Genomic DNA, 25,315 nt, shown 5'->3' with positions numbered 1-25,315 from the left:
GCATCACTTTTAGGAAATACTTGATGGGTTTGTCAAAACTGCTCGCTGTCACTGCTGCTTGAACTCTGTACAGGTTAATATCCACACCTGGGCTGCTTCCTCACCGACTGAAGACGGCTGTAGGCACGCTGACTTCTAAACTGATAGTCCGCCTTTACTCACAGTAAAGGGGTTCTCTTCATTTTCCTTGTAACTACTGTTTTCTTGTTTTTTCGGGGGGGAGGGGGTAAATGCTATGCCATGCACGTGGAACTTTAAGGACAACCTAGGGGGGTCGGACTTTGCCTCCTACCTTGTTTGGCGACAGGCTCTCTTGTTTACTGCTATTTATCCCTTGAGCTCGCAGGAATCCTCCTGTCTCCATCTTCTACCTTGCAGTAGGAGAGCTTGAATTGTAAATGAACGCTACCATGTGGCTTTACCTGGGCTCTCAAGTCGGGCTCCCGCGCTTGCAGCAGTCATCTCCCACAGCCTATAACTGCTAACTCCACATGCTTGAGACCAGAGGATCAATTCCTAGTATTGCCACAAAACAAATAAGAGGGAAACGCCCCTTCAAAACCCAAACAGCTAGAAAGACGCAATATTCATATTACCTTTTCTCTAAGAACCTAAAATGACTGTGGCTTTGGTTCTTGTTTTTTCTTTTTACTCACTTGGATCCTAATTAGTAGTAAATATTTATTGCAGCCAGAAATGACTTTATATTTCTAGTCCAATTTTAACTAAAAGGTACTATTCAGTGACGTCCCTGTCATTTTTATTTTCATTGAACTTTTTCACAATAGAGGAGAAGCCCAGTCTGACTGCACTCTGTTTCCTTGGCTGTTGAGGCTGTTCTGCTGTAATCATACCTACTTTCACTCCCAACATCATTTTAGGAGTTTTGCTACATATGTTCATCTTTATTGACCAGTTTTCATTCTTCTATTTTTTGTCAAATTTCACATGGATTTATCACTGGAAAATAGAAGCTCGCAGCCACACGCATCCTTTTCTGTGTTTGTGAACGTTACTCAGATATAAAGAACCCCGGCACAACCTCTAGAGAAGGGTTATGACATTGCTGTTCACAGTTCTCATCTGTTAGCTCTACAAGCCCCAGATCTCTTTATCAGCATCTATGCCGTTTATATTTGAATTTATGCCATTATAGTTAACATTCAGTGGTAACTTAAATAAGTAAGTGTTTGGCCAACTGTTATAAAACAGCTAGGCCTACATATGTGTAATTCACAACATGTTATGATGCAAAGTGAAAACTGACTAGATTCTAGGAATACAGAGGAATATCAAGGAAGACCAGTCTGAGCTCATTCCTGCAATCTCATCTCTGAGGAGACTTGCCCCAAGCGCTAGGCTAACAAGAGCTGTCTAGTGAAACGCTGTCTCAGAAAAATAAAACAAAGGACTGGAGACACAGCCAAGTGATTAAGCGTGGTACTGCTCTTACAGAAGCTCTGAGTTCAGTTCCTAGCACCCATATCGGGTAGCTCACCACCACCTCTCTCCAGTTGCAAAGGATCTGATGCCTTCTGCCTCTGCAGACACCTGCACACACCCTTGATGCAAATACATTCACATAGGCACACATACAACTAAATCTTTAAAACACATTTCAAAGCCTTTGGGGTTTTTTTGTTCTAGATGAAATAGAAATTCATTAACCCATTAAAGTATGGGGACTGCATGATTTGACTTTGTTATTTTTATTTTGTAAATTGTGCTGGGGATTGTACTAAAGGCCTCATAAACTAAGAAAACAATCCGATATTTTTTAAAGGATTACACTAACACTGGGAGTATAGTTTAGTGATTGAGCAGTAGACTAGCATGTATGAGAGCCTGTGTTTAATCCCCTGGGCACTATACACAAAAGCGTAATAAATGAGTAAAGTGGGTATTCTGGCTACTGTCATTTTAATTGTGAGAGAGTAAGGGTAAAAGAATGACACCAAGAAGGAATGAGAAGCCCATACCATCTGAGTGGCTTAAAGGCAGCTTGAAAGTAGAGAAAGTCTTTTGATTTTTCAAGACAGGGTTTCTCCGTAGTTTTTGGTTCCTGTCCTGGAACTAGCTCTTGTAGACCAGGCTGGCCTCGAACTCACAGAGATCTGCCTGCCTCTCGAGTGCTGGGATTAAAGGCGTGCGCCACCACTGCCCGGCTAGAGAAAATCTTAAAAGCAGATACTATGTATCTTTAATCCCAGCATTTAGGTTCCTATGAGTGGATCTCTGTTGTGAGTCTGAGGCCAACCTGGTCTATAAAGTGAGTTCTAGACCAACCAGAGTTACAATGGTAAGTAAGACTTTGTCTTAAAACAAAACCAAAAAATACAGTTTTGATGATGGTTTTTTTGTTTGGGTTTTGTTGTTGTTGTTGGTCAGTTGGTCAGCTGTTTTGGTTTGGTTTCTTTTTTTTTTTTTTTTGTTTTTTATTTTTGTTTCTTCGAGACAGGGTTTCTCTGTGGTTTTGGAGCCTGTCCTGGAACTAGCTCTTGTAGACCAGGTTGGTCTCGAACTCACGGAGATCCGCCTGCCTCTGCCTCCCAAGTGCTGGGATTAAAGGCGTGCGCCACCACCGCCCGGCTGGTTTCATTTTTTGAAACAGGGTTTCTGTGTATACAGTCCTGGCTGTCCTGGAACTCTTCTTTGTAGGCCAGGCTGGCCTTGAACTTATTGAGATCCTCCTTCCACTGCTTCCCAAGTGCTGGGAGTAAAGGCGTATATCCGTACTGCCCGGTGGTGGTGGCATTTTTGTTATTGTTTTTGTTTTGTTTTTATTTTTTTCTGTGATAGAAACTAAATCCACGGCCTTTTGATACCATAAGTAGAGCGCTATTTTCTTTCTGAGTCAACTTAAAGATGAACATCTGCAATTAAAAAATAGAGTATCAGGTGTGTGCTCTATAAGAAGAGCACCCTCCTTCAAGTTGTTTCCAGGTAAGACAGTTTGTCTCAGATGCTACATAATGCTTTCTTCTTGTGTTTCAGTGCCAAACCTAAGTCCGAAGTGCATGTATCTGTGGCCACTCCAGTCACAGTGTCCTTGGAGACGATATCCAACCAAAATGCCGAGCAGCCTACCATTGCAGTCCCACCAACGGCCCAACAGCCTCCACCAGCCATCCCAAGCATGATTGCGGCAGCCAGTCCTCCGTCCCAGCCAGCCATTGCTCTTTCTACCATCCCTGGAGCAGTCCCTGCCACCCCACCCGTCACCACCATTGCTGCTGCACCGACACCATCGACCCCCGTGGGTGGCAGTCTGTCTGCGGTTCTGGGGCCTCCTGTTCCTGAGATCAAAGTAAAAGAAGAAGTTGAACCAATGGATATCACAAGGCCTGTGTCGAGTAAGTTCATTCACAGATCACTGTTAGTAGTCTCGTCCTGGTTCTCTTCTGTGCCTGTCAGCCAGGAAGCCGTCTCAGGTGACCTTCCCAGTGCCTGCTGCCAGCTGTCTTCCCTTCATCTCTAAGAAATGAAAGATTACTTTTGAAAAAATAGTTTTTCTATGACTTATTTGTACATTGATGTGTGTGGATTCACGTGTTCCACCACACTCATGAATGTCAGAACAACTTAAGGAGTCAGTTCTCTTCACCAGGCAGACCCCAAGGATCAAACTCGGGTCATCAGGCTTGACTTTGCCTATTGACCCATCTCACAGGCCCCCTTGGAAAAAAAAAAATTTTTTTTTTAAGAGAAGGTGTCTCTGTGTAACAACCCTTGCTGGCCTGGAACTTGCTCCATAGACCAGGCTGGCCTCGAACTCTCAGAGATCTGCCTGCCTCTGCCTCCCAAGTGCTGGGACTAAAGGTGTGTGCCACCATGCCCAGCTGCTTTTTTGCAGTTTTAATTCTGAGCCATAACCATAAGAAAAATCTCCCCATGTGCATCTTTCAGTATAGCTTCCTTGTGCTGATTTAGGAAATACTATTTAAAGGATTTTAAAGTGATCCTAGCTAAGTACTGTTAGTTGAAAATATACTCCCTATCAGGTTTGTTTTTATAAGATTTGTGTTTTAAAAATACTGTCTTCATAATCACGATTAGTAAAATCTTGAAATGCTTTGTTATCCATTTTCCTCTTCCTCTCAATTCAGTTTCCAGCTTGTGAAAGTCTGGTCACTTCTTTATTTCCTCCATCTTTATTTTACATATATATGGATGTTTTGCACACTTGTATGTCTGCGCACTGTGTGCTTACCTGGTGCCCTCACAGGCCAAGAGGCATTGGATCTTCTGGTACTGTTGTAAGATGCCATGTGGGTGCTGGAAATTGTTTCCTGGGTCCTCTGGAAGAGCTGCCAGTGCTTAACCTCAATGTCAGTTCCTCAGTCCTAAAACTTCAATCACTTTGAAGGTTTTGTTTTCTAACACTTGGGAAGCAGAGGCAGGCGGATCTCTGTGAATTCGAAGCCAGCCTGGTCTACTAGTTCCAGGACAGGCTCCAAAGCTACAGAGAAAAATCCTGTCTTGAAAAAACAAACAAAACAAACAAACAAACAAACAAAAAACGGTTTTATTTTGTTTATCTTTAGATGTGTGTGTGCGCTAAATAATTTAGTATGGGATCATGTGTTTTCTGATTATTTAAAGTAACTTAATCACTATATGGCGTTTACTGACTGGAAAATCTGGTGTGGAAGTCAAGTCATTTTGTGCTCACTCTGCTGCATGAGAGAAAAGGCCTGTTTGCCATGCTCTATTCAGTAAAGCCTATGGTTGCACCATCTATAATAGCTTTTTAAACTTACTGTTTATCCAGGTAACTTAACACCTAGAATCTCAGGGCTTGGAAGCTAAAGCAGCCTGAGTTCAAGTCTAGCCTAGAGTGGCAGTAAGTTCCAGACTGCCGTGAGCTACCATCTCAAAAACTAAATAAGCAAACAAACAACACCTGCTATTTATTTACATTCACTTCTTTTATTTTTATTATTCCATGAATTTTTTTCCTGAATGCTACCTTTGACAGATGTTGTGGAAAACGCTGAGGGGAATGAAATGGTCTCATTTCTGTTACCCCCTATTGGCACATTGTCCCCACTACTGTCTGTCCAGAAGCCAGTAGTAGTCCTGCATCAATCAACAATGCGCTGAAATTGAATAGTACCATTTGATAAATCAATGTGTCACCCTCTTCTAGCTTATGTGCTAGTAGAAGGGACAAAATGTAAAAGGCAAATATTTCAGTTTGTTCAGCTGCATCCTAAGTGCTCTGGGGAAAACAAAGCAGGTCTCGGAAGTTGGCGCTTGGGTCCTCCCTGGGACTGAGTGCCTGGGGGAAACAATTTGAAGGAGGACTTAACTTGTCCACGTGGTTTCAGTGGGTTCATCCATAATAGTAGGGAGAGTGTGGTGCAGCTTATGCTGCCCTGATAAGCAGTTCCCTCTCCTTCCACCATCTTTTTTTCCCCTCCATCCTGGCCTGCCAGCTGGTCAATAGTGCCATCCATATCCAGGAAAATCTTACCTCTTAAGTCCCCCTTTCTGCCTCCTGACATGAGGTGAGCAAGTCTATATCACTGTACCCATGGACTCTAGCCTAGAAACAGTGGGCCAGCGATAGGCTAAATTACGAGTCTACATAAGATTGTGGGATGGAAGCATGACTTAGAAGGAGAGCATTTTGCCTAGTGTGCACAGGTCCTAGGTTCTAGACCCACACCACCCATAGTAATAGTAGTGAAAACAATAAAACACATTTCATTTTTCCCTTGTGTGTTTTGTCATGGCAATGAAAACTTAAAACAGAAACTTAGAAGAGGCTGTTAGAGGCTCATTGAAGACTGGTGAGATGCTTGCTCAGCTAGTCCACATGCTTTCTGCTTAGCCCATGACCTGAGGATTCCACCATATGCCCGGGCATACACACAAATAAATAAATGTAAAAAAAAAAAAGAAAAAGAAAAGAACCTCGCTCTGGAAGGGACCCTTGAGTCACATGAAAGAACCAAAGTGTTGGCCCTGATGATGTCTGCAAAAGAGCCCTTCAGGCCTAGAGATCAGTCAGTGTCAACGACTGTGACAGGAGTGCCCCAGATGTGCTTGACTCTAGGAGAGAGATGCGTTGGTTGGAGCCTGATGTGTAGTGAGCAGTGAATCTTGAACCCTGTAGCCAGTGCTAGCTCTGCAGTCCCTGTCCTTCTGTCTACCTCTCGAATGCTGCAGGTACATATATACATCACCATATCCAGCTTAGGTTCTCTGCCCCTTCCTGTCTCCTTACTGTGTAGCCCTCGCTAGCATCAAATTCCCATTTCTGAGGTTAGAATTAAGTTCTACAATATCCAGATTTTGTGGGTTTTTTATTTTTATTTTTGAGACGGTCTCTGACTCGAGGTGGCTTTAAACTCACTGTGGCTAAGGATGACTTTGAATTTCCTGATCTTTACCTCTCACCTCACAAATGCTGGATTACCAGCTTCTAATACCACACCTAGTTTTTATTGTTGTTGTTGTTGTTGTGTTGTGCTTTGTTCTGTTTGTCGTTGGATTTATCTCTGGGCTGTTTGCATGGTAGGCAAACACTCCACCAACTGTGCTACATTTCCATTTCCAGCCTTGGTTTGTTGTTCTGTTTTGAGGCAAGTTCTCACTGTGTAACTTAAATTTGTTCACCTGTCTCTGCCTTCCAGGTGCTGGGTTTATAGGCATATGTCCAGCCCAAGCAATGCATTTGAGGACTTTATCATAGAGAAGGGTGTTGCAAGGAGAGGGCCCGCTTGTTTATTCCAGCTGCCTGGCTAGCTTACACCTGAAATAACCACACAGAAACTGTATTAATTTAAACACTGTCTGGCCCCATTAGCTCTAACTTTTTATTGGCTAACTCTTACATCTTGGTTTAGCCCATTTCTATTCATCTATATATCGCCACGTGGCTGTGGCTTACTGGCAAGATTCTAACTGGCATCCATCTCAGGCAGAGGATCCATGACTTCTTTCACTCTGCCCTTCTTCCCAGCATTCAGTTCTGTCTTCTCCACCTACCTAAGTTCTGCCCTATCGGGCCCAAAGCAGTTTTTTTATTCATTAGCCAATAAAAGCAACACATGAACAGAAGGGTGAAAGTGTTGTACCTACACAAGACATAGGAGAATGCCACCCAGTGAAGGTCAGAGTAACCTATTTGCCAGTAGGCTCATGCCAGACAGGACTTTGGGCCCAGAGAGGAAAAGGGTATGGTGTATAGAGACCCAAAAACAAAGTTATGCGGGCTTGGGGACAGTTTCTGTGTTGTAAACTATCGGACCTCAGAAGCTGCAGGTGTATTTGAACGAGGGTTTGCTTGGTGTGGACTGGGGAGCAGATGCAGGAAGCACAAGATGCAGTCAGCTAAAACTAGAACAAGGTAGAGTTACTTGGCAGTTCACTTGTCTTAAGGAAGAGTTAGAAGTTGTGTTGGGCCCTTAGGTACAAAAATTTCACAGGTTAGTTCTTGTTGGGCAAAGTTTAATAACCAGTTAATTAAACAAGGCCCAATCGTTAGACCTAGGAGAAGGACATGAGGCTCATGGGGCCTGTGAATAAGGTGATTAGCCATGGATTCCAAGTAAACCAGCCATGGAACTGGGGATCGCTGGCCTCTTCTTCAGCAGTTAGTAGGTGTGGGCCTTTTACAGAGTTGTAAGGCCCTATGTATTTTCTGAAAATACTTATATTATCTATAAAAGGATCAACTGTTACTTGAATGCATAGCTGGGCATAACTCATTAAGAAATAATTTTTTTTTTTTTTTTTACAAACCTATTATTCCTAGATACAGCAGAGCTGATAAAATCCTCTGTGTCAGAGCTTAGTCCTGGGGAGCTCCTGTGCTAGCTCTGTAGGAAGCATATGGCTAATATTACCATGAGTCCAAAGGGAAGGAGGGGTAGCGTGATCCGTCACCAAATGTGACTTATTGGATTATTCAAGTTTAGAGCTGGTGACCCCGAGAGATGTGGGTGGCCTTTGATACTCCAGGTCTCTTACTCCTCAGGCAGTATTGCTTTCTTTACGTGGGTGTGGTGGATTCACAGGTGGCAGCTGCAACCTAGTGTTTAAATGAATGTCCATACTGCTGACTGGCCCTGTGGCTGAGCCCGTCTTAGTCAGGTATTGACCGCTTGCCCTGGGCTTAGCTTGCTAAGAAGAGAGTAGAAAGCCTGAGTGAAGGGTTTGGCCAGTTGAAGTAGTATGCAGGTCCATACCAGTCATGGGGCAGGCTTGTGTAAAAGGTTCCTGTTTCACAACATCCTCCTGTGTCCATTCTGGAGACAGTGAGTGCACAGTAACTGCTACCTGCCCCTTTGTTGCTTGATACACTAGGATGTGGGTGCAGACTATTAAGATCCTCCACTGGGCAAGGGAATCCATCTCTCTGCCATGTGAGACAGGAGTGGTAATTCAACTTCTCTAAAGATAAGGAGTTTTTCCTGGTCTGCCTGCATGGCCAGAGATAGGACCCACGTAAGTATGCTCTGTCAAGTCTTGTTCCCCCATACGTCTTCATTCTGTAAGGACTAACACACAGTTTATTCTGCTGGAGTCAGTGTCCCATTCAAGGGAAATGGTACCACTTGAGTCTAGGGCTGCCCTGCCATGCAAGTGTATTGTAAATTTAGCCCATTTTACTCCAGCGTTGAATTCTCCATAACCATTTATTATACCTGATTTTGAATATCATATTAAACAAATTTCAAGTTTACTTTTAAACTTGTTTTGAGTTGCCTGCTTTAGACTAAACTTCAACATTATATATAAAAGATGTCTTGATTACCTTTTTTTTAACAATTTGCAATAAATTAGTAAATCTCATAAGATTAGAATTTTATAAAGTAGAATAATTTATCCCTGTTAAGATTCTGAGCCTTAAAAATTACAATTACTGAATTGAAACTTTTAGTAGCTAAGTTTTGGGGTTTTTTTGTTTTGTTTTTGTTTTTCAAGAGAGAGTTTCTCTGTTTAACAGTCTTGGTTGTCCTGGAAGTCACTCTGTAGGTCAGGTGACCTTGAACTCACAGAGATCTGCCTGGCTCTGCCTCCCAAATGCAACTTTATTTTTTTAATGATTTTTTTAAATTTTATTTTATGTGCATCGGTGTTTTGCCTGCATGTATGTCTATGTAAGGGTATTGGATCCCCTAGAGATGGAGTTACACAAAAAAATTGAGAGCTGCTGTGTGGGTGTTGGGAATTAAACCTAGGTCCTTGAAAGAACAGCCAGTACTCTTGACCTTTGAGCTATAGGTCCAGCCCCCAGACTAAATTTTAAAATATAAATACAATTCACTGAAAATTGGGGAGGTTCACTCTCCTGATCCTTGTATACTGTGCTTTTACAAAACCGAAATCAGATTTTTTTTGTTTGGTTTGGTTTTGGTTTTTCAAGACAGGGTTTCACTGTATAGCCTTGGCTGTCCTGGAACTTGATCTATAGACCAGTCTAGCCTTGATCCACCTGCCTCTGCCTCCCGAGTGCTGGGATTAAAGGCGTGTGCCATCACCAACACCCAGCGGACAGATTTTTTTTTATACCAAGTAGCTAATTTTGTCACAAGAACATAATTACAGAAGAGTAAAGTTAGTTTTTATAAGGAGATATATAGACTAAAACGGTTTACAATTAATTCTTAATTATTCTTGTTATGACTCTGCATCTCCAAGTGTGTAAAGTTAGCAAATTAAGCCAAGGCATGCATGACTGAAGAGACATCTTTAAGTCAGTTGACATGAGTAGACTGTTAGAGCCTTTAGGTCTCATCCTCCATGGCCCCATATAGTCAGATTGTCTGTGACTGGGCTACAAGCATTAATGGTTTTGTTTTTATTTTTATTTATATAATTCATCCTACCTAAAATAATTCAGTCCCTCTTTTTTAATTGAAAATAGATTTACAATATATTCTGCTTATGATTCCCCCTGCCCAAATTCCTCCCTGATCACCCCACCTCCCTCCCACCAAGATTCACACCCCTTCTTGTTCTGTCTTAAAAACAAACAGGCAGCTAAAAAAGACAAAAGAAAATAATGATAAAATAAGATTAAAACAAAACCGGGAGGGGCTGAGAGATGGCTCAGAGGTTAAGAGCGCTGCCTGCTTTTCCAGAGGTCCTGAGTTCAATTCCCAGCAACCACATGGTGGCTCACAACCATCTGTAATGAGATCTGGTGCCCTCTTCTGGCCTGCAGGGCATACACGCAGACAGATTCTGTATACTTAATAAATAAATAAATGAAAAAAAATTAAAAATAAACCGGGAAAAGAAAGGAGCTAGATAAAAAGCGTAATAAGCATGCTTAGATGCAGACACATGTTAGCAAACACAGAAATCCCATAAAGAAAAAGTCTGGAACCACAATATATAAACAAAAGACCTGTGGGGATTAAATATGAACAGAAACACCCCTCCAAAATTACCACTGAATTAGTTACGTGTTGGTACACCCCTCCAAAATTACCACTGAATTAGTTACGTGTTGGTATCCCCCCTAGGCATGGGCCTTGTCCTTAAGAATGGTTTATATGCCCTACAAGACTACACTGGAGGAAAAAAATTCTTTCTTTGCAAGTGGCAGTAATTTCTGGGTTAGGAATGGGGGCTGTGTCCATTTGCCCTCCATGCTGAGAACACATCTGGCTTCAACATGTGCACACTGCCTTAGTCTCATCCTCTAGTGTGAGTTCATGCGGGTGTCCGTCCTGTTATGTCCTGATGTCCTCCATCTCCATTGGCTCTTACACTCCCAGAGTTCCCTGAGCCCTGACTGGAGGAATTTGATGGAGGTTTCCTATTTAGGACTGTTTCAAGGTCTCTCACTCTCTGCATACTATGTGACTGTGAGTCTAAGTATTGTTTCCCATCTGCCTCAGGAGGAAGTTTCTCTGATGATGGTTGAGCAAGACACAAGACACTGATCTATAAACATAGTAAAATGTCATTGGGATTCATTTTATTGCTGTGTTGCCTGCACCCAGTATGACAGCTTTACCATAGCTGCTTAGGTGGGCCCAGTCCCCTAACCTCTCCCCCCCCACACCACCCCTGTTCTTACTTTTTCTAGCCTGTATACACTAATTTTTACAGAAAATCTTGAGACCTCATGCAGTTCATTGCACACAACTGGCTGGGAATGGTGCCTGAATACTCAAGATCTTCCTATCTTTGCCTGCTTTCCCGAAAGAATATTAACGTTTAACAGGCCAGCTGGAGTTACTTTCAAGGAAAAAGGTCAACAAAGGGATTTAGATTCAGGGTTCTTGTTTTAAGAAAGAAAAAAACGGGGGGATATAGATATGATAGGTTATAAGGCTAGATTATTGAATCTACTCTGAAAAGATAAAGGAGGGATTCAGAAATAGGATAAAAAATACCCCTCCAAAAAAAGGTAGAATATTGAATCTACTTTTAAACTAAAGAAGCAACCACTAATTTTAAATACTTTATGTTGATATGGATTTTTGTATATTGATACAAATTTAAGATTATTTTTGTTAGAACCTACTGTGTATACATTTCTAGTCTTATTCAAGGTATTGTACCTTTGCAACTCATTTAACAATGTAATGCAAATTTTTAGCCCTTGAAAGTTGTTATTATTACAAATATGTTTTAGGTAGACAGGTGGTCTACACTCAGAGATCTGCAGAATACGGATGATATTTAAGATGTTTTAGTAGCATAGATTCTTTTTTTTATGACAATGAGACGTGTCTGCTCCTAGCAACACCAATCTTCTTGGGAGAAGATGATGGAAATCAAAGAAACTCCACAGGGAGTTTACTTTCTTTGTGGCAAAAGTATGCTACTGGGTAAGAAAGTACTCTTGCCTCACTGCTGACAGGATGCTGTCCAAATTGGGCGAGCAGAACACAAAAGAGAGTGATTGCCAAACCTAGCCAAGACAAGACAAGATAGTCCTTCAAAAATCCTGCTTCATAGAAAAGTCTGTTGAGTATCCTAGGCCTGAAGGCCAAAGGTGAATGCCCCAGCATTTACAGAGGAACCTTGGGTGACTGTCCAGGCAGCCAGCTGTTTCTGTCAATTCTCACATTTTGTAGAAATCACTTGCTTGCCCTTCCTACTTACTCAGTTAATATTATTTCCTCCTCGGGTCTCTGAGGAAGTTGAAGACTAGATATAGTTTTCCTTGTTTACCAGACTCAGAAAAAAAAATTTACCAAAGAAATGAAAAGTGTATAAGGTTGAGAGACATAAAAAGATAATTTGGGATTGGTAATGCAAGTTAGAATAAAATGTGAATTAGGTACAAAACTTTGGACTCACCAACATGGGATAGATAATGGAGTATTTTCTCTGAATTTGTCAAATGCAAATGGACTAATCATTGTGGATGTACTTATTGTCTATATATACTATATATATTATTGTACTTTTTGTACATAGTTTTTCTTATTAGTTATAACCTTTTTTATTTTAGACAAAAGGGGAAATGTGATTGTTTTATTTGTGCTTTAACAAATAAGGCTTGCCTTATTTGTCAGAGTGTAGAGCTAGCCATACTAGGTAGCCATAGAGACCAGGCAGTAGTGACACACACACACACACACACACACACACACACACTTAATCCCAACATTTAGGAGACAAAGAGGTAGGCGGATCTCTGTGAGTAGATCCACAGTAAGCTACCCTGGGCTACACAAGATTGAATCAATCTGAAGGAGAAACAGCCAAGCGGTGATAACTCACATCTTTAATCCCAGCACTAGGGAAGTAGAGATGAGAAGTGAAATGGCTTGCGGAGAGAGGAATATAAGGTGGGAGGAGACAGGAGCTCAGGATTCAGTCTGAGGTTTTGTAGAAAAAGCATTCAGTCTGAGGACTTATAGAGACAGTCTGAGGATTTTGTAGAGATAAGAACTAGTGACTAGCTGTTTGGCTTCTCTGATCTTTCAGCATTAGCCCCTCTATCTGACTCTTGAGTTTTTATTATTAAAACCAAATTAGAATTCATGCAGCAAGTTACAAAGATGACAATTGATTCTACTTAATATTACCTGTGTATATACTGTTAAACCATTAGGCCTTGTAAATTTCTGGCTAAAACTTACAGAAAACATAAAACAGTATTTATGATGTGCATAGTGTGTAGAGTTATTTATCCTAATTAACATTAAATTGATGTTTACAGCATTGAACAGAATTTAACTGGCTATGACGTTTGAGTTACTGAGAGATTTTAGATAGAGGGTCCCCTTTTATCATTTTCATGTGTGAGCATCTCATTAGTTATCTTAATTATAAATACCTTTGTACCATAAGATAAATAATAGGAGCCACTGTTGGAAATAGTTTTCCTCTTAATTGTTCTCCAGTACACAGTGCCTTCTGGGCTGTTCTGTTATTCTCCCTGTCGCAGAGGCAGGGGCCTGCCTGACCTTGGGTGGACTTCGGGGGAAACTTTAAGACCATCATTTTTAAGTCTGAAGTGGGGTTATTTATTTTGTAAAACAGCAAGGATATTCAGGCTTGGTGGGAGAGAAACAAAGGCAGAGGGCACAGCAGCCCCCAAGACAGAAAGAATGACCTCTCTCAGTTAGAGGAAGCAGGCTTGGAATTCAGTAGGAAGAACCACTGTGGCTCCTGTCACCAGTCTTTCACCAAAACAGCGCAGGTAATGGACTCCGGCACACCATTGACCACTCTGAGGTGGGAACCTGAACTCCGTGGGCAAGGCTGCCAGGACACCTGGCGTCGGGGCTCAGGTAAAGGAGGGAAGGACTGGTCTCCTCTTGTACATACTGCAGCTCCTCTAGTGCTCCTGCAGCCAGACAGAAATATTAAAACCTACCTCCAGGAGGACAAGAAGGAATCAACCACTTGTGGTGTTGGGAAACATAGCAGTCTTTTTCCAGGACTCTGGCCCTGGAATGCCTAGGGGACTTCTCAAATGCTAAAATCACCAAACTGGGGAGACCTAGAGCAAGCCTGAGCCCTTAGGGATAGAAATCTCACTGGGACCTCCAGATATTGTTCGTGATCATTATAGAGAGAAGGCCACTCAATGAAGGTCAGATTAGGGTCTTTTATCTGCTCGGGATGGAGAGCAAGCAAATGCCAGCAAGGGCTCTCAACTCCAGGGACAGCAGGGTAGGTTTATAAAGCCAGAAGCCGTTATATCACACCAGGGACGACCAGGGTTTGAAACAGAAGTTTCAAAAGTGTCAGTTCAGTTGATTAAAACAGTTTGTTTCTTGTACAACAGTGGCCCTCCGGAAGTTCAGCTGTTGAGAGTGTCCTGCTCAGCAGACTGTGCTTAGCAGGGCCTTGGAGGCAGGTGGGTGGAGCATGAGGTGGAGTTGGCTAACCTAGGACAAAATGAAGTTACTGTGGGCTGTAACATGGGGAAGGCTTGGGATCTTGTGGTACTAAGAATTAACTTCAGGACCTAGCATTGTGTACTGGTCAAGCACTCTGCCACTGAGCCATTCCTTCATTCTAAGTTGTTGTGCTTTTAATAAAGTGGCATTTGAGGTTGCTTGGCCTCATTTCTTTATGCTTCTAATGGGGCAGTAAATTATGACAGGAAGGTGTAGTGGAGGAAGTGGTTGAATTTCTTTGCCATGAAGCAGGCGGGGTTGGGAGACAAAATACATTCTTTAGTAGAATATCCATCACAATGACTGATTGGACTATGGTTATGGGAGTTTCAATGCCTGGATTCCTGGGGGTGAAGCTAACTTTCATTCTGAAAGCAAAACCTTTCCAGTGAGTTTATATTTTGGACCTTGCCTTAGGTGGGCTTGAGTGGGTCCTAAGGATAGTGACGCGGCCTTTTTCTGTAGGCCTTATGAAATTGTTTTTCCTTTGGATTTGTAATAATAAGACTTATCTTTGATAAAACAGTATTGGAGTTTATTTAAAAGATTTTAGCATAGTTGTAAATATCAGATTAATAGAAAGTAACTTAGAAAAAAAAACGTTTTATATACCTAGTTTGCATGTGGGATTCTGAAAAGAGTGTCATGTTTAAGTGACTTTACCAAAGCCTTGTATGTGTGGTTTAGGAGCTGAAGTTATGTCAGAAGGTTGCTAAGGAAACTAAATGATCATAGGGTGGTTCCTGGTGTGCCTTCAATGGGATAACAGCTAATACGGTAAAAACCCTTGATCCGGAGAGTTAAACTAGGTTTGGTTTGGTATTTTAGATACAGGATCTTACTATGTAGCTCTGGCTGTCCTGGAATTCACTGTGTAGATGAGGCTACCCTTAACTCAGGCATGACACCATTCTCTGCAAAAAGCCATTCTCTCTAACTTCTTGCTAATGAACAGGAAGCGGCACAGCCTATTCATAGGAAAATCTTGACCTGTCTGATCTAAGGGATAGATGAGACGGCTTCAACTTGGAGAATGGAAGGTCTGTCAGTGCTAAAGTGAACATCTAACCACGTGGACAATATAGTAGATTGCTGTGTCTGAGCTTAACGTTAACCCAGAATACGATAGAGCAAAGCTTCTCAGTAATGAGAGGCCTGAAAACAGTGATGTTAGTAATTATCTACATCTTAAATTTAAGACAACGGAGGCACTCTTAATCCCAGCACTCAGGAGGCAAAGGTGGGAGGATCTTTGAGTTTGAGCTAGCCTGGTCTATATGGTGACTTAGCAAACCAGCTAGTACTACATTGTCAGGCCCTCTTTTTTGTTTGTTTGCTTGTTTGCTTTTTGTTGTTTGGTTTGATTTTGGTTTTTTGTTTTGTTTTGTTTTTGAGACAGGATTTGTGTAACCTTGACTGTCCTGGAACTAGCTCTGTAGACCAGAGCTTGCCTACCAAATGCTGAGACTAAATGTGTGCATCTTCACTGCCCATCTTAAGACCCTGTTGTTTGTTTTTTAATTATATATGTATATATTATACACACAAACACACAAATATGTGTGTGTGGTTATATATAGTTGTGATACATACATGCATACATGTGTGTGTGTGTGTGTGCGTGCGTGCGTGCACAAAGAGAATGAATAAATGAATATGTGGAAAAACACCAGAGAACAGGGGTTTGTTTGTTTGTGGGCTTTTGATCGTTTTGGTTTTTGTTTTTCTTTTTTTGTTGTTTTGGGGGGGTTGTTTGGTTTGGTTTGGTTTTGATTTTTGGGTTTTCGAACAGGGTTTCACTGTAGTTTTAGAGCCTGTCCTGGAGCTAGCTCTTGTAGACCAGGCTGGCCTCGAACTCACAGAGATCTGCCTGCCTCTGCCTCCAAGTGCTGGTATTAAAGGTGTGCGCCACCACCGCCTTGCTAAAGAACAGTTTTAAGAAGGAATCCAGGGCTGAAGAGATGGCTCGGTGGCTAAGAGCACTGGTTATTCTTCCAGAATGACCCGGGTTCAATTCTCAGCACCCACATGGCGGTTCACATCTGTCTGTAACTCCAGTTCCAAGGGGATCTGACACCTTCACACCAAAGCACGTAAGATATAGTTAAATAAATTATTTTTTTTTAAAAAAAGAAGGAATCCAATAATGAAGTAAATTAAAAGGAAAACAATGTAAAATTGTCTTTCATTGACTGTACCACAGCAGCAGAGCCTAATAGGGAATGGTGAAGCGAGCCAAAATATAGTAAGATTACACCTGCTGTGTGGACAGAAGAAATTCTTCAAAGGGACGGAAGGTTCTGGTCAGGTGGCTCACTATCTGTAGTGAAAAAAAGAAAATTTAAATTAGTCTTTTAATAGTTTGCAGGTGGGGCTGGAGAGGTGGTTCAGAGGTTAAGAGCACTGGCTGCTCTTCCTGAAGTCCTGAGTTCAATTCCCAGCAACCACATAGTGGCTCACAGCTGTCTGTAATGAGATCTGATGCCCTCTTCTGTCATGCAGACAGAATACTGTATGCTGAATGAATGAATGAATGAATGAATGAATGAATGAATGAATGAATGAATGGATGGTTGGCAGGTATACATGGCTTTGTCCTGACGATATTCTTGAGACTGGAGAGTCAAAGGGTTTTGTTCTAGGAAATCACTTCTTAAGTTCTTGCAGTCTGGGCGGAGTGGACCTCTTCATCCAGCAGTGTGTCAGAGATGACTGAAGCAGTCAGCCTTTGTTGGAAGAATGATAAGAGAGTATGTATGGTCACAGGAAAAACAGGAAAATAAAAAGTTGAGATCTTAAACTGAGCAGTGGTGGTGCACGCCTTTAATCCCAGACAGAGCAGGCAGGCGGATCTCAGAGTTCAGGACAGCCAGGGACTACACAGAGAAACCCCGGCTCCAGAAAAAATAACCACTCATGGGAAGGCAAGTGGACAGTAGTTCCTTGTGATGTCTAAGGTTTGTTGGGAGCCACTACTCAAAGGAAATTCCTGGAGGTTTTTGTTCAATGCTAGTGATTAAGACAGCTGTGAGGCAGTTTGCAGTAATTAGTGGTATAGGCTACAGCTGTTAGAAGTGACGCAGGAAACATTCGTGGATGATGAAAACTCAGGTGAACCTGTGTGATTGCTAAGTCCTCGCTCTGGTCCTCACTAGTTCAGACTAGTGTTAGCTTTTCTGCTCTACAGACCTTTTCTCTGCACACTGTCTGGATAGTAGGAAGCGGTTGTTCACAGCTCCTGCCTCAGAGTTTTTTACATGCTGTCAGGCCCAGAAGAAACCTCTGTGCTTGTTAGCCAGCCAGCTGTCTTCGTAACTGTTACTCTGGAAATTGAGAGAAGCCTCCCAGTGTTTGGTGCTCACTGGTTTGTGTGCTTCACCCCAACAGCAGTGCCTCCTCTGGCTACCAACACTGTGTCTCCATCTCTTGCTTTGCTGGCGAGCAACCTGTCGATGCCTACAAGTGACCTACCACCTGGTGCCTCCCCAAGGAAAAAGCCGCGAAAGCAGCAGCACGTGATCTCAACAGAAGAAGGGGATATGATGGAGACAAACAGCACTGATGATGAGAAATCCACTGCCAAAAGCCTCTTGGTGAAGACGGAGAAACGAAAGTCTCCTCCCAAAGAGTATATTGGTAAGACTGCTGGGGCGAACATCTCCCGGTTCTTACCCCAGTCAAGTCCGTCTCAGGGCATCAGTGTGATTGCATCTCACTTACTGGAATTGAACTTTAGAATTATGTAAAATATATATATGCCGTTCAGTGTCCTCTTGTTTTCTCATGTGAATAGATGAAGAAGGAGTGAGATACGTCCCAGTGCGACCAAGGCCTCCCATCACTTTGCTTCGTCACTATCGGAACCCCTGGAAAGCTGCTTACCACCACTTTCAGAGGTACAGTGACGTCCGGGTCAAAGGTTAGTTTCCTCAGAAATGTCTAGTACGCATGAAATGGCATAACATGTAAGCTCTTTGTTAATCACAATAAAAAGAACCACAGTTCTCGAATTTCCAACTAAAATATGCAATATCAGTTGAATATTACAGTGGGAAATTATTTGCTCCCAGAAATCTCTGTGCTTATTGGAATCCCAATAAAATGAATAACTGGAAGCCTTAGTTAAAATAAATTCTGTGTGGTAACAGCTCCCCAATTACTGCGACATTAACCTCTTTGGTTCCTCAGTACTCGCAGAAGAACCTGTAATTGTATTGCAGTTTGACTCAGTAGTTAAGAGCACTGCTGGCTTTTGTAGAAGACTCCAGTCCAGTTGTCAGCACATACATGGTGGCTGACAACTAAATAATTAGATGACTCCTGTTCCAGGGAACCCAGTGCCGTCTTCTGGCTTCCGTGGACACCAGGAACAGATGTGCTAAATTTAAAAAAGTAAAAATTAAAAATCGACTGCTCCAGGGTAAACACTTGGTATTTTGTTTTGTTGTTGAACTTTAATATGATTTTTTTTTAATGACTTATTTATTTCATGTGCATTGGTATATTGCGTTGGGAGGGGACGATCCCCTGGAACTGAATTACAAGCAGTTGTGAGTTGCCAAATGGGAACTGGAGCTTTATCCTCTAGAAGAGCAGACAATGCTCCCAACCGCTGAGCCATCTCTCCAGCCCACTTGCTTTTGCTGTGATTAAAGTTGTGTGCTACCACATCTGGCTTTAGAGAAAAGAACAGACAAAATAACCCAGATTCAATTTCATACTTGATTTTAAAAATAAATGCAAATGAAGTACGATGGGAAAATAGTAGAGATGAGAACAGACGAGTGAAAATGAAAACTAGAAAGAACAAATCACTGAAACAAGACCTCACAGACCCGGTCCCCCGCAGCTGCTTGCTGACAGCCCTGGTCGGTCCCACTGTGCTCTTCTTGTGCTTGGACCTGGGCAGCCCTTGGGTCGGAGCTCCTTCAGGCTTTTAGACACTGTGCCAGAGACAGTAGAAAACTGTTGTGCTCTGAGCACTAGAGAAGTTTCGTAGGATTCATGTGCCAGGGCGGTCCATCTACAGAGAGATCTGACAACGACTTAACCCTGCGCATACAGGGCCTGCACATTGTCTATGGCAAATATTGCACCAGGCACAGATGATTCCCAGATTTTCATCTGCACATGAAAACTGAGTAGCTGGGTGGCAAAAACAGTCTTTGGAAAAATAAAAGAAGGCTTAAATATTCCTGGAGCAATTTGGGTCCAGGAACAGCAAATCCAACAAGATCACCATTGCCAACTGGACAACTCCATTGCTTTTAACTTGCCTGTATAGCCAGTAGGTCATTCTTTCTATGGCTCAGGAGAACACCCCCACCCCACCCCATCTGTGTACAGTACCCCGTAATCTCTGCTTTGGCTGCAATTCTTTGGCTTCCATAGTTTCATCGTTCCCCTCCAGGTCCAGGTGGATCACAGAGTTAAGTCTATGGTAATGAATACAAACTAAAACCAATGACACGCAGACACACAAAATCATTCTCTGGAAAAGTTTTTAGCAGAATGAAAAAGAATAAAGAGAAGGCACAAGCAAGAATGAATGATACAAATCATGTAGCCATTCAAAGCATAGAGACCTTCAAAATATATAATCTAGAAAAGGAGGAAGACAGCTATACAGTGAACACACCTGCTGAGAAATGTCTCAGTACCAAGTATGTTGGATGCAGATTAGTGGTTAATTGTATAATGTGTGCAAGGCCTTGGGTAATAACCGGACTTTATTATTTAAACACATTATTTGAACTTGTGATCCTTGTGCCTCAAACTTCCCAGTATCGGGATTATAGGTGTTCACCACTGCAGGTGAACGAACAAGACATGGTGGCACATACCTAATCCCAGGGCTCAGGAAGCTGAGAAGGATTATGACTTGGAAGGCACCTGGGTTGGGGATAGAGCTCAGCTGGTGGCATACCTGCCCAGCCTTCAAGAATCCCTAGGTTAAGTTCCCAGCAGCACATAAAAGCAGGAGAGTAGTGCAAGTCTGCTATCCCAGGACTCAGGAAGTAGAAGAAAGCATATCAAGAGTTCAAGGTTGGCCTTATTTACACAGCATTTCAAGGTCTGCTGGGGAATACTGGTATTTTAATAATTGCCATAATGAATACAATTTGTAAAACAGAGTAGGGTCACCTCAACTGAAAGGACAAAGCTCTAGCAAACCCTGGTTGAGAGCGTGCTCTGTCCAGCAGCTTCCCCTATGAAGTACAGTCCGGGTAGAAGACTACAGCAGAGTAAACAACACTAAACTCATCTTTTACAGGAACCCCTCAAGCCTAATCCGTGCCTCCCAGACTTGGTAATAACATCATATTGATCTTATTTATAGTTAGGTTTATTTGCATATGGTTTCGTAGAAGAGTACCATACTACAGGAAATAGCTAATCAGAAAGGAATGTTCCTTTGTGCTCAAGGGAAGAAACTCTAACTCTGTGCTGCCCACTTACTATATAGCTAAATCATTTCTCTCTTCTCCCACTTTAGAAATACTAAATTTCTAAATACTAAAATACCCAAAAAAAGAACTAGGTGGTGGTGGCACACGCCTTTAATCCCAGCACTCGGCAGGCAGAGGCAGGCAAATCTCTGTGAATTCAAGACCAGCCTGGTCTACAGAGAGAGAGTTCCAGAAAAGCCAGGGCTATATAGAGAAACCCTGTCTTGAAAAACAAAAAGAAAAAAGGGGGAAAAAAGAAAGAAATGCAGTTCCTACTTGGGAATCCTCTTAAATTATAGGTAACACCAAAAAGCTTCCAGAAGTTCTGGTCCAGCTCTCCAGTTAAGCCCCACACGTAGAACAAGACTCAGCTTCCTGGACCATTTCTGCTCTGCAAGATTACCATAGGAGCTTGCTGTCCTGCTTGCTCACCCTGTTAACAGAGTATGTCTTAACAGCTTTCCTGTGGAACCAATGAAAATACAGAAAAGGGGGGGCTGGAGAGATGGCTCAGAGGTTAAGAGCATTGCATGCTCTTCCAAAGGTCCTGAGTTCAATTCCCAGCAACCACATGGTGGCTCACAACCATCTGTAATGAGGTCTGGCGCCCTCTTCTGGCCTTCAGGCATACACGCAGAAAGAATATTGTATACATAATAAATAAATAAATATTTAAAAAAAAAAAAAGAAAATACAGAAAAGGGGCTGGTGTGATGTTGGATCTCTGTGGGTGTGAAGTCACACAGAGCCACATGGTGAAACCCTGTCTCAGAAGTAACATACAGAAAGTTTTATTCATATTGTTGACCCCTATTCCCCCAGTGTAAATGCATAAAGATGTTTGAGGAAAGACATTTTGATAAAATATCAACACTTAAGCTGCTTGAACACAAATGATTTTTGCTTTTATAACAAATGCAATCTTTAATTGTATCTGTGGTTTCAGAGGAGAAGAAAGCTATGCTACAAGAAATAGCTAATCAGAAGGGAGTGTCCTGCCGTGCCCAAGGCTGGAAAGTCCACCTCTGTGCTGCCCAGTTGCTGCAACTGGTAGGTGCAGTTCTGTCGGTTGTTGAGTCAAAGAGGTAACCCAGTGGGTAGCTGGCCCGGTGTACCATGGGCCTGGTTTTGATCCCCAGAGCTGCCTGAAGTGGTGTGAGAAAGACACACAGGCCTGTGGTCCCATAATTAAAGCAAGTATATCTATTGCCTGGTAATTATGATTATTTAATGGAGGCGAGTCAGAGGACCGCCTTTGGGAGTAGGTTCTCTCCTCCCTGTGAGTCCTAGGATATCAAACTCGGGTCGATACTTGGGAGCAGGTGTCTTTCCTCACTGAGCCGTCTGTCCAGGCCTGCATTTTAGTTGTGATTACCTGGATCCAAGACACATGAAAGTGCTGGAGTGGAACCTGAAGTTAGAGTTGAGTATCACGCCCTGTACCCTACCATCTCCTAGTAGGACGCAGACCTGTACCATCCTGCTTTAGAGAACAGGCAGGAGTCTTCACTGCAGAGCCTTCCTTTGTTCCTGAGAGCAGCCTGTAGTGGCCTATATGATACACTGTGCCCTCTCTGACTTATGAATAAATATATCCATGAACATGAACTGCACCCTCTGTCATGTGTCAGTGCAGATCTTATGTGACCCACCATTCCTAGAAACCTGGAAGGGACAAAAATCTCTTCCCATCTGAGTTAAGGCAACAGCCAGAGTATCCTCCCAAAGTGTTCCTATATCTACAGTAACAGTCATCTCAAGACTATTTTCTACTGAGTATCAAAACGTGGTAATATTAGGAGTATTTGTGAGGCTGTAACAGTGGGGATTTTGTGATAGATACCAGCCTGAGCTACTGAGCAAGGCCTACCTAAATGGTGAGGCTGGGCCGTGGTGGCGCACGCCTTCAATCCCAGCACTTGGGAGACAGAGGCAGGCGAATCTCTTGAGTTGGAAGCCAGCCTGTCTACAGAGTTAGTTCCAGGACAGCTAGAAACCCTATTTCGGGGGAAGGGGGACAAAAAGGGTGAGGAGAGAGCTTACCTAGCTAGCATACACGAAGGCTTGAGTTTGATGCCCAGCACTATAGAAACTGGATGTAATGGCACATATCTGTAATTCAGTGTGATCAAAAGTTCCCAGTCATGCTTGGCTACATGGTAGGTTTGAGGTCAGCCTGAGGTACATGAAACAACAACAACAACAAAAAAAAAACATTGTGGGGCTGGAGAGATGGCTCAGAGGTTAAGAGCACTGGCTCCTCTTTCCCAGCACCCACATGGCAGCTCACAACTGTCTGTAACTCCAGTCCAGGGAATCTGACACCTTCACACCAATGCACATGAAATAAAGTTAAATAAATTAGGGGGAAAAAACACCATTGTACTGTTTCTAGGGTTAAATTAATATGAAGTCGTATTTCTGTGAAAATGATACTTAGTGTTTGGGAAATTATGGATTTGGTGTAGTATTTCAAAGTTATCTTTGAAGATGGACTCTGAACTACGTCCAGCTGTAACATAATGTATTTATTAGGTAATTCCTCTATTGTTTGTTGGTCTGTGCAAGCAAGGTCTTTATAATCCATGCACTTACAGCAGTTTACAGAATGGAGAGTGGCACAGAACGGGCTCTGCAGTGACAGCGTGCTCCCTCTTGTGTGTTGCAGACAAATCTAGAACATGACGTTTATGAAAGGCTTACCAACCTGCAGGAAGGGATTATCCCAAAGAAAAAAGCAGCAACCGATGATGATCTCCATCGAATAAATGAGCTAATACAGGTTTGATGAGTTCTCAACCCACTCGGTCATTTATTTATTTAGATTGTATTTTAATTGCAGCATTTCTGCTTTCCCTTTCCTTTCTCCATACCCTCCCATATACCTTTCCCCACTACAAGTGTTCTTTATACAAACTTATTTACTTCAGTGTGCATTGTCAGGAGGTGCTTAGCCACTTTTTTAGTTTATATGTGTATTGCACACAGGGTTCACAAGATGAGTAAGACTTAAGTAATTAACTATTGATAACAATTCTCCCAACACAATAAGGGCTAGCCAGCAAGAAGAAAATCCACTTCCACCTTGATTTCCCTTTGTCCTTCTACCAAGTCATGCAGTATCTTTAGCCATAAGGTCTTACAGATTTCTAATTGGGGCCAAGAATTCCAAGGGATAGTACAGTCAGCCTTGTTATCTGTGGAATGCCTCTGCCAAGTGAACACTCCTCTAAAAGCCATTGGTCCCCATGACAGCCAGGTAATGCTGTGCCTTCTGTTCCAGGGAAACATGCAGAGGTGTAAACTAGTGATGGACCAAATCAGTGAGGCCAGAGACTCTATGCTTAAGGTTTTGGATCACAAAGATCGGGTCCTGAAGCTCCTCAACAAGAACGGGACTGTCAAGAAAGTGTCAAAATTGAAGCGGAAGGAAAAGGCGTAGACCCAGAAGAATCGGACTTGGAAACAGAATTTATGAAGAATGATGATTCAAGGGGAGGGGAGAGAGCTTTGGCTGCTTTCACAATGGAGCACTGAAGTGCAGGACAGTTTTCTTCATTTACTTGAGGAAGCAGATCTGGTGGCACAGAGGGTCAGAGCTGGAGTGACACGGTGCGCCCTCCTTCCTCCAGGTTCATGCCTGTTACAGCTCCATCTTCAGTAGCTCCTGATGCTCTGACACAGATGGCCAGCCGAGTTTGCAGCCTTCCTGTCCATAGACTGTATTTATCTGCTGGATTCCTGCGGGGCCTGGACTGAGCCTGGACTGAACGCATCCACTTGGACAATCTGTTATCTCTAGACTAAACATAAAACCTCTTCTCACTCCAGTCAGTTCTTCTGTTTGACCGTCCAGTGCCCAAATTGGCCTTCGACAGTGGTGCTACAGCACCCAGAGAGCTGCCACATCTCATACGAAAGTGATCAGTTATCATTGTTTTCAAAAGAACCATTTCCAAGTGATGTAGTTACATTGTCTGTCCTGCCTGTGTCAGAGCTGGATTCCTGTGGAGGTTGAGAGCAGACAGCGCTGAACTGCTCTGGGATCCTGCTCGGGAGCACATCTTTGGTTGTCTGTACCTCCCTCCTGGCGTGACGCTGTTAATCACCTGTACCACGCTCTCTGAATGTTAATAAAGGATAGAAGAGGTTTTTGTAGATGAGCGGTTTGCCTCTTTCTACAAGGTGTTCATTCTCTCAGGTTTCTCTCGGTGTTCACTGTGCTGCGCTTACAGTGTTCAGTCTACTGCGCTAAAGTTTTGTTCCTCACTTACCCCAGTAACCTGATGGTGTTTTCAGTGGTAGAGTCCCTTGACTCTTGTTTGTTTTAAAATAAGCCTGATGTAAGCCAGGCAGTGATGTCGCACACCTTTAATCCCAGGACTTGGGAGGCAGAGGCAGGTGGATCTCCATTTGAGGACAGCCTGGTCTACAGAATGAGTTCCTGGACAGCCAGTCCTACACAGAGAAAATCCTGTCTCAAAAAGAAAAATAATAAATAATAATAAAATAAGCATAATATAACTTGGTCAA

The 25,315-nt window shown here is 42.6% G+C and overlaps 1 protein-coding gene across 4 annotated transcripts in view; it reads left to right on the top strand.

Moving 5' to 3' along the window:
• Positions 1-24,940, top strand: part of Sap130 (Sin3A associated protein 130) — a 69,512-nt gene extending 44,572 nt beyond the window's left edge. For all 4 annotated transcript variants that reach the window (XM_057789062.1, XM_057789063.1, XM_057789064.1 and 1 more), the window contains 6 exons: positions 2,995-3,353; positions 17,721-17,969; positions 18,127-18,252; positions 21,729-21,832; positions 23,451-23,564; positions 24,066-24,940. In XM_057789062.1, the coding sequence (XP_057645045.1) occupies positions 2,995-3,353; positions 17,721-17,969; positions 18,127-18,252; positions 21,729-21,832; positions 23,451-23,564; positions 24,066-24,224 (1,111 nt within the window). In that variant the 3' untranslated portion in view covers positions 24,225-24,940. The remainder of the gene's footprint in view (positions 1-2,994; positions 3,354-17,720; positions 17,970-18,126; positions 18,253-21,728; positions 21,833-23,450; positions 23,565-24,065) is intronic.
• The last annotated feature ends 375 nt before the right edge of the window (positions 24,941-25,315 follow it).

Source organism: Chionomys nivalis, chromosome 14, assembly GCF_950005125.1.
Source record: "Chionomys nivalis chromosome 14, mChiNiv1.1, whole genome shotgun sequence".
Taxonomy (NCBI): Eukaryota; Metazoa; Chordata; class Mammalia; order Rodentia; family Cricetidae; genus Chionomys; species Chionomys nivalis.
This window is presented reverse-complemented; position numbering and strand designations above follow the sequence as displayed.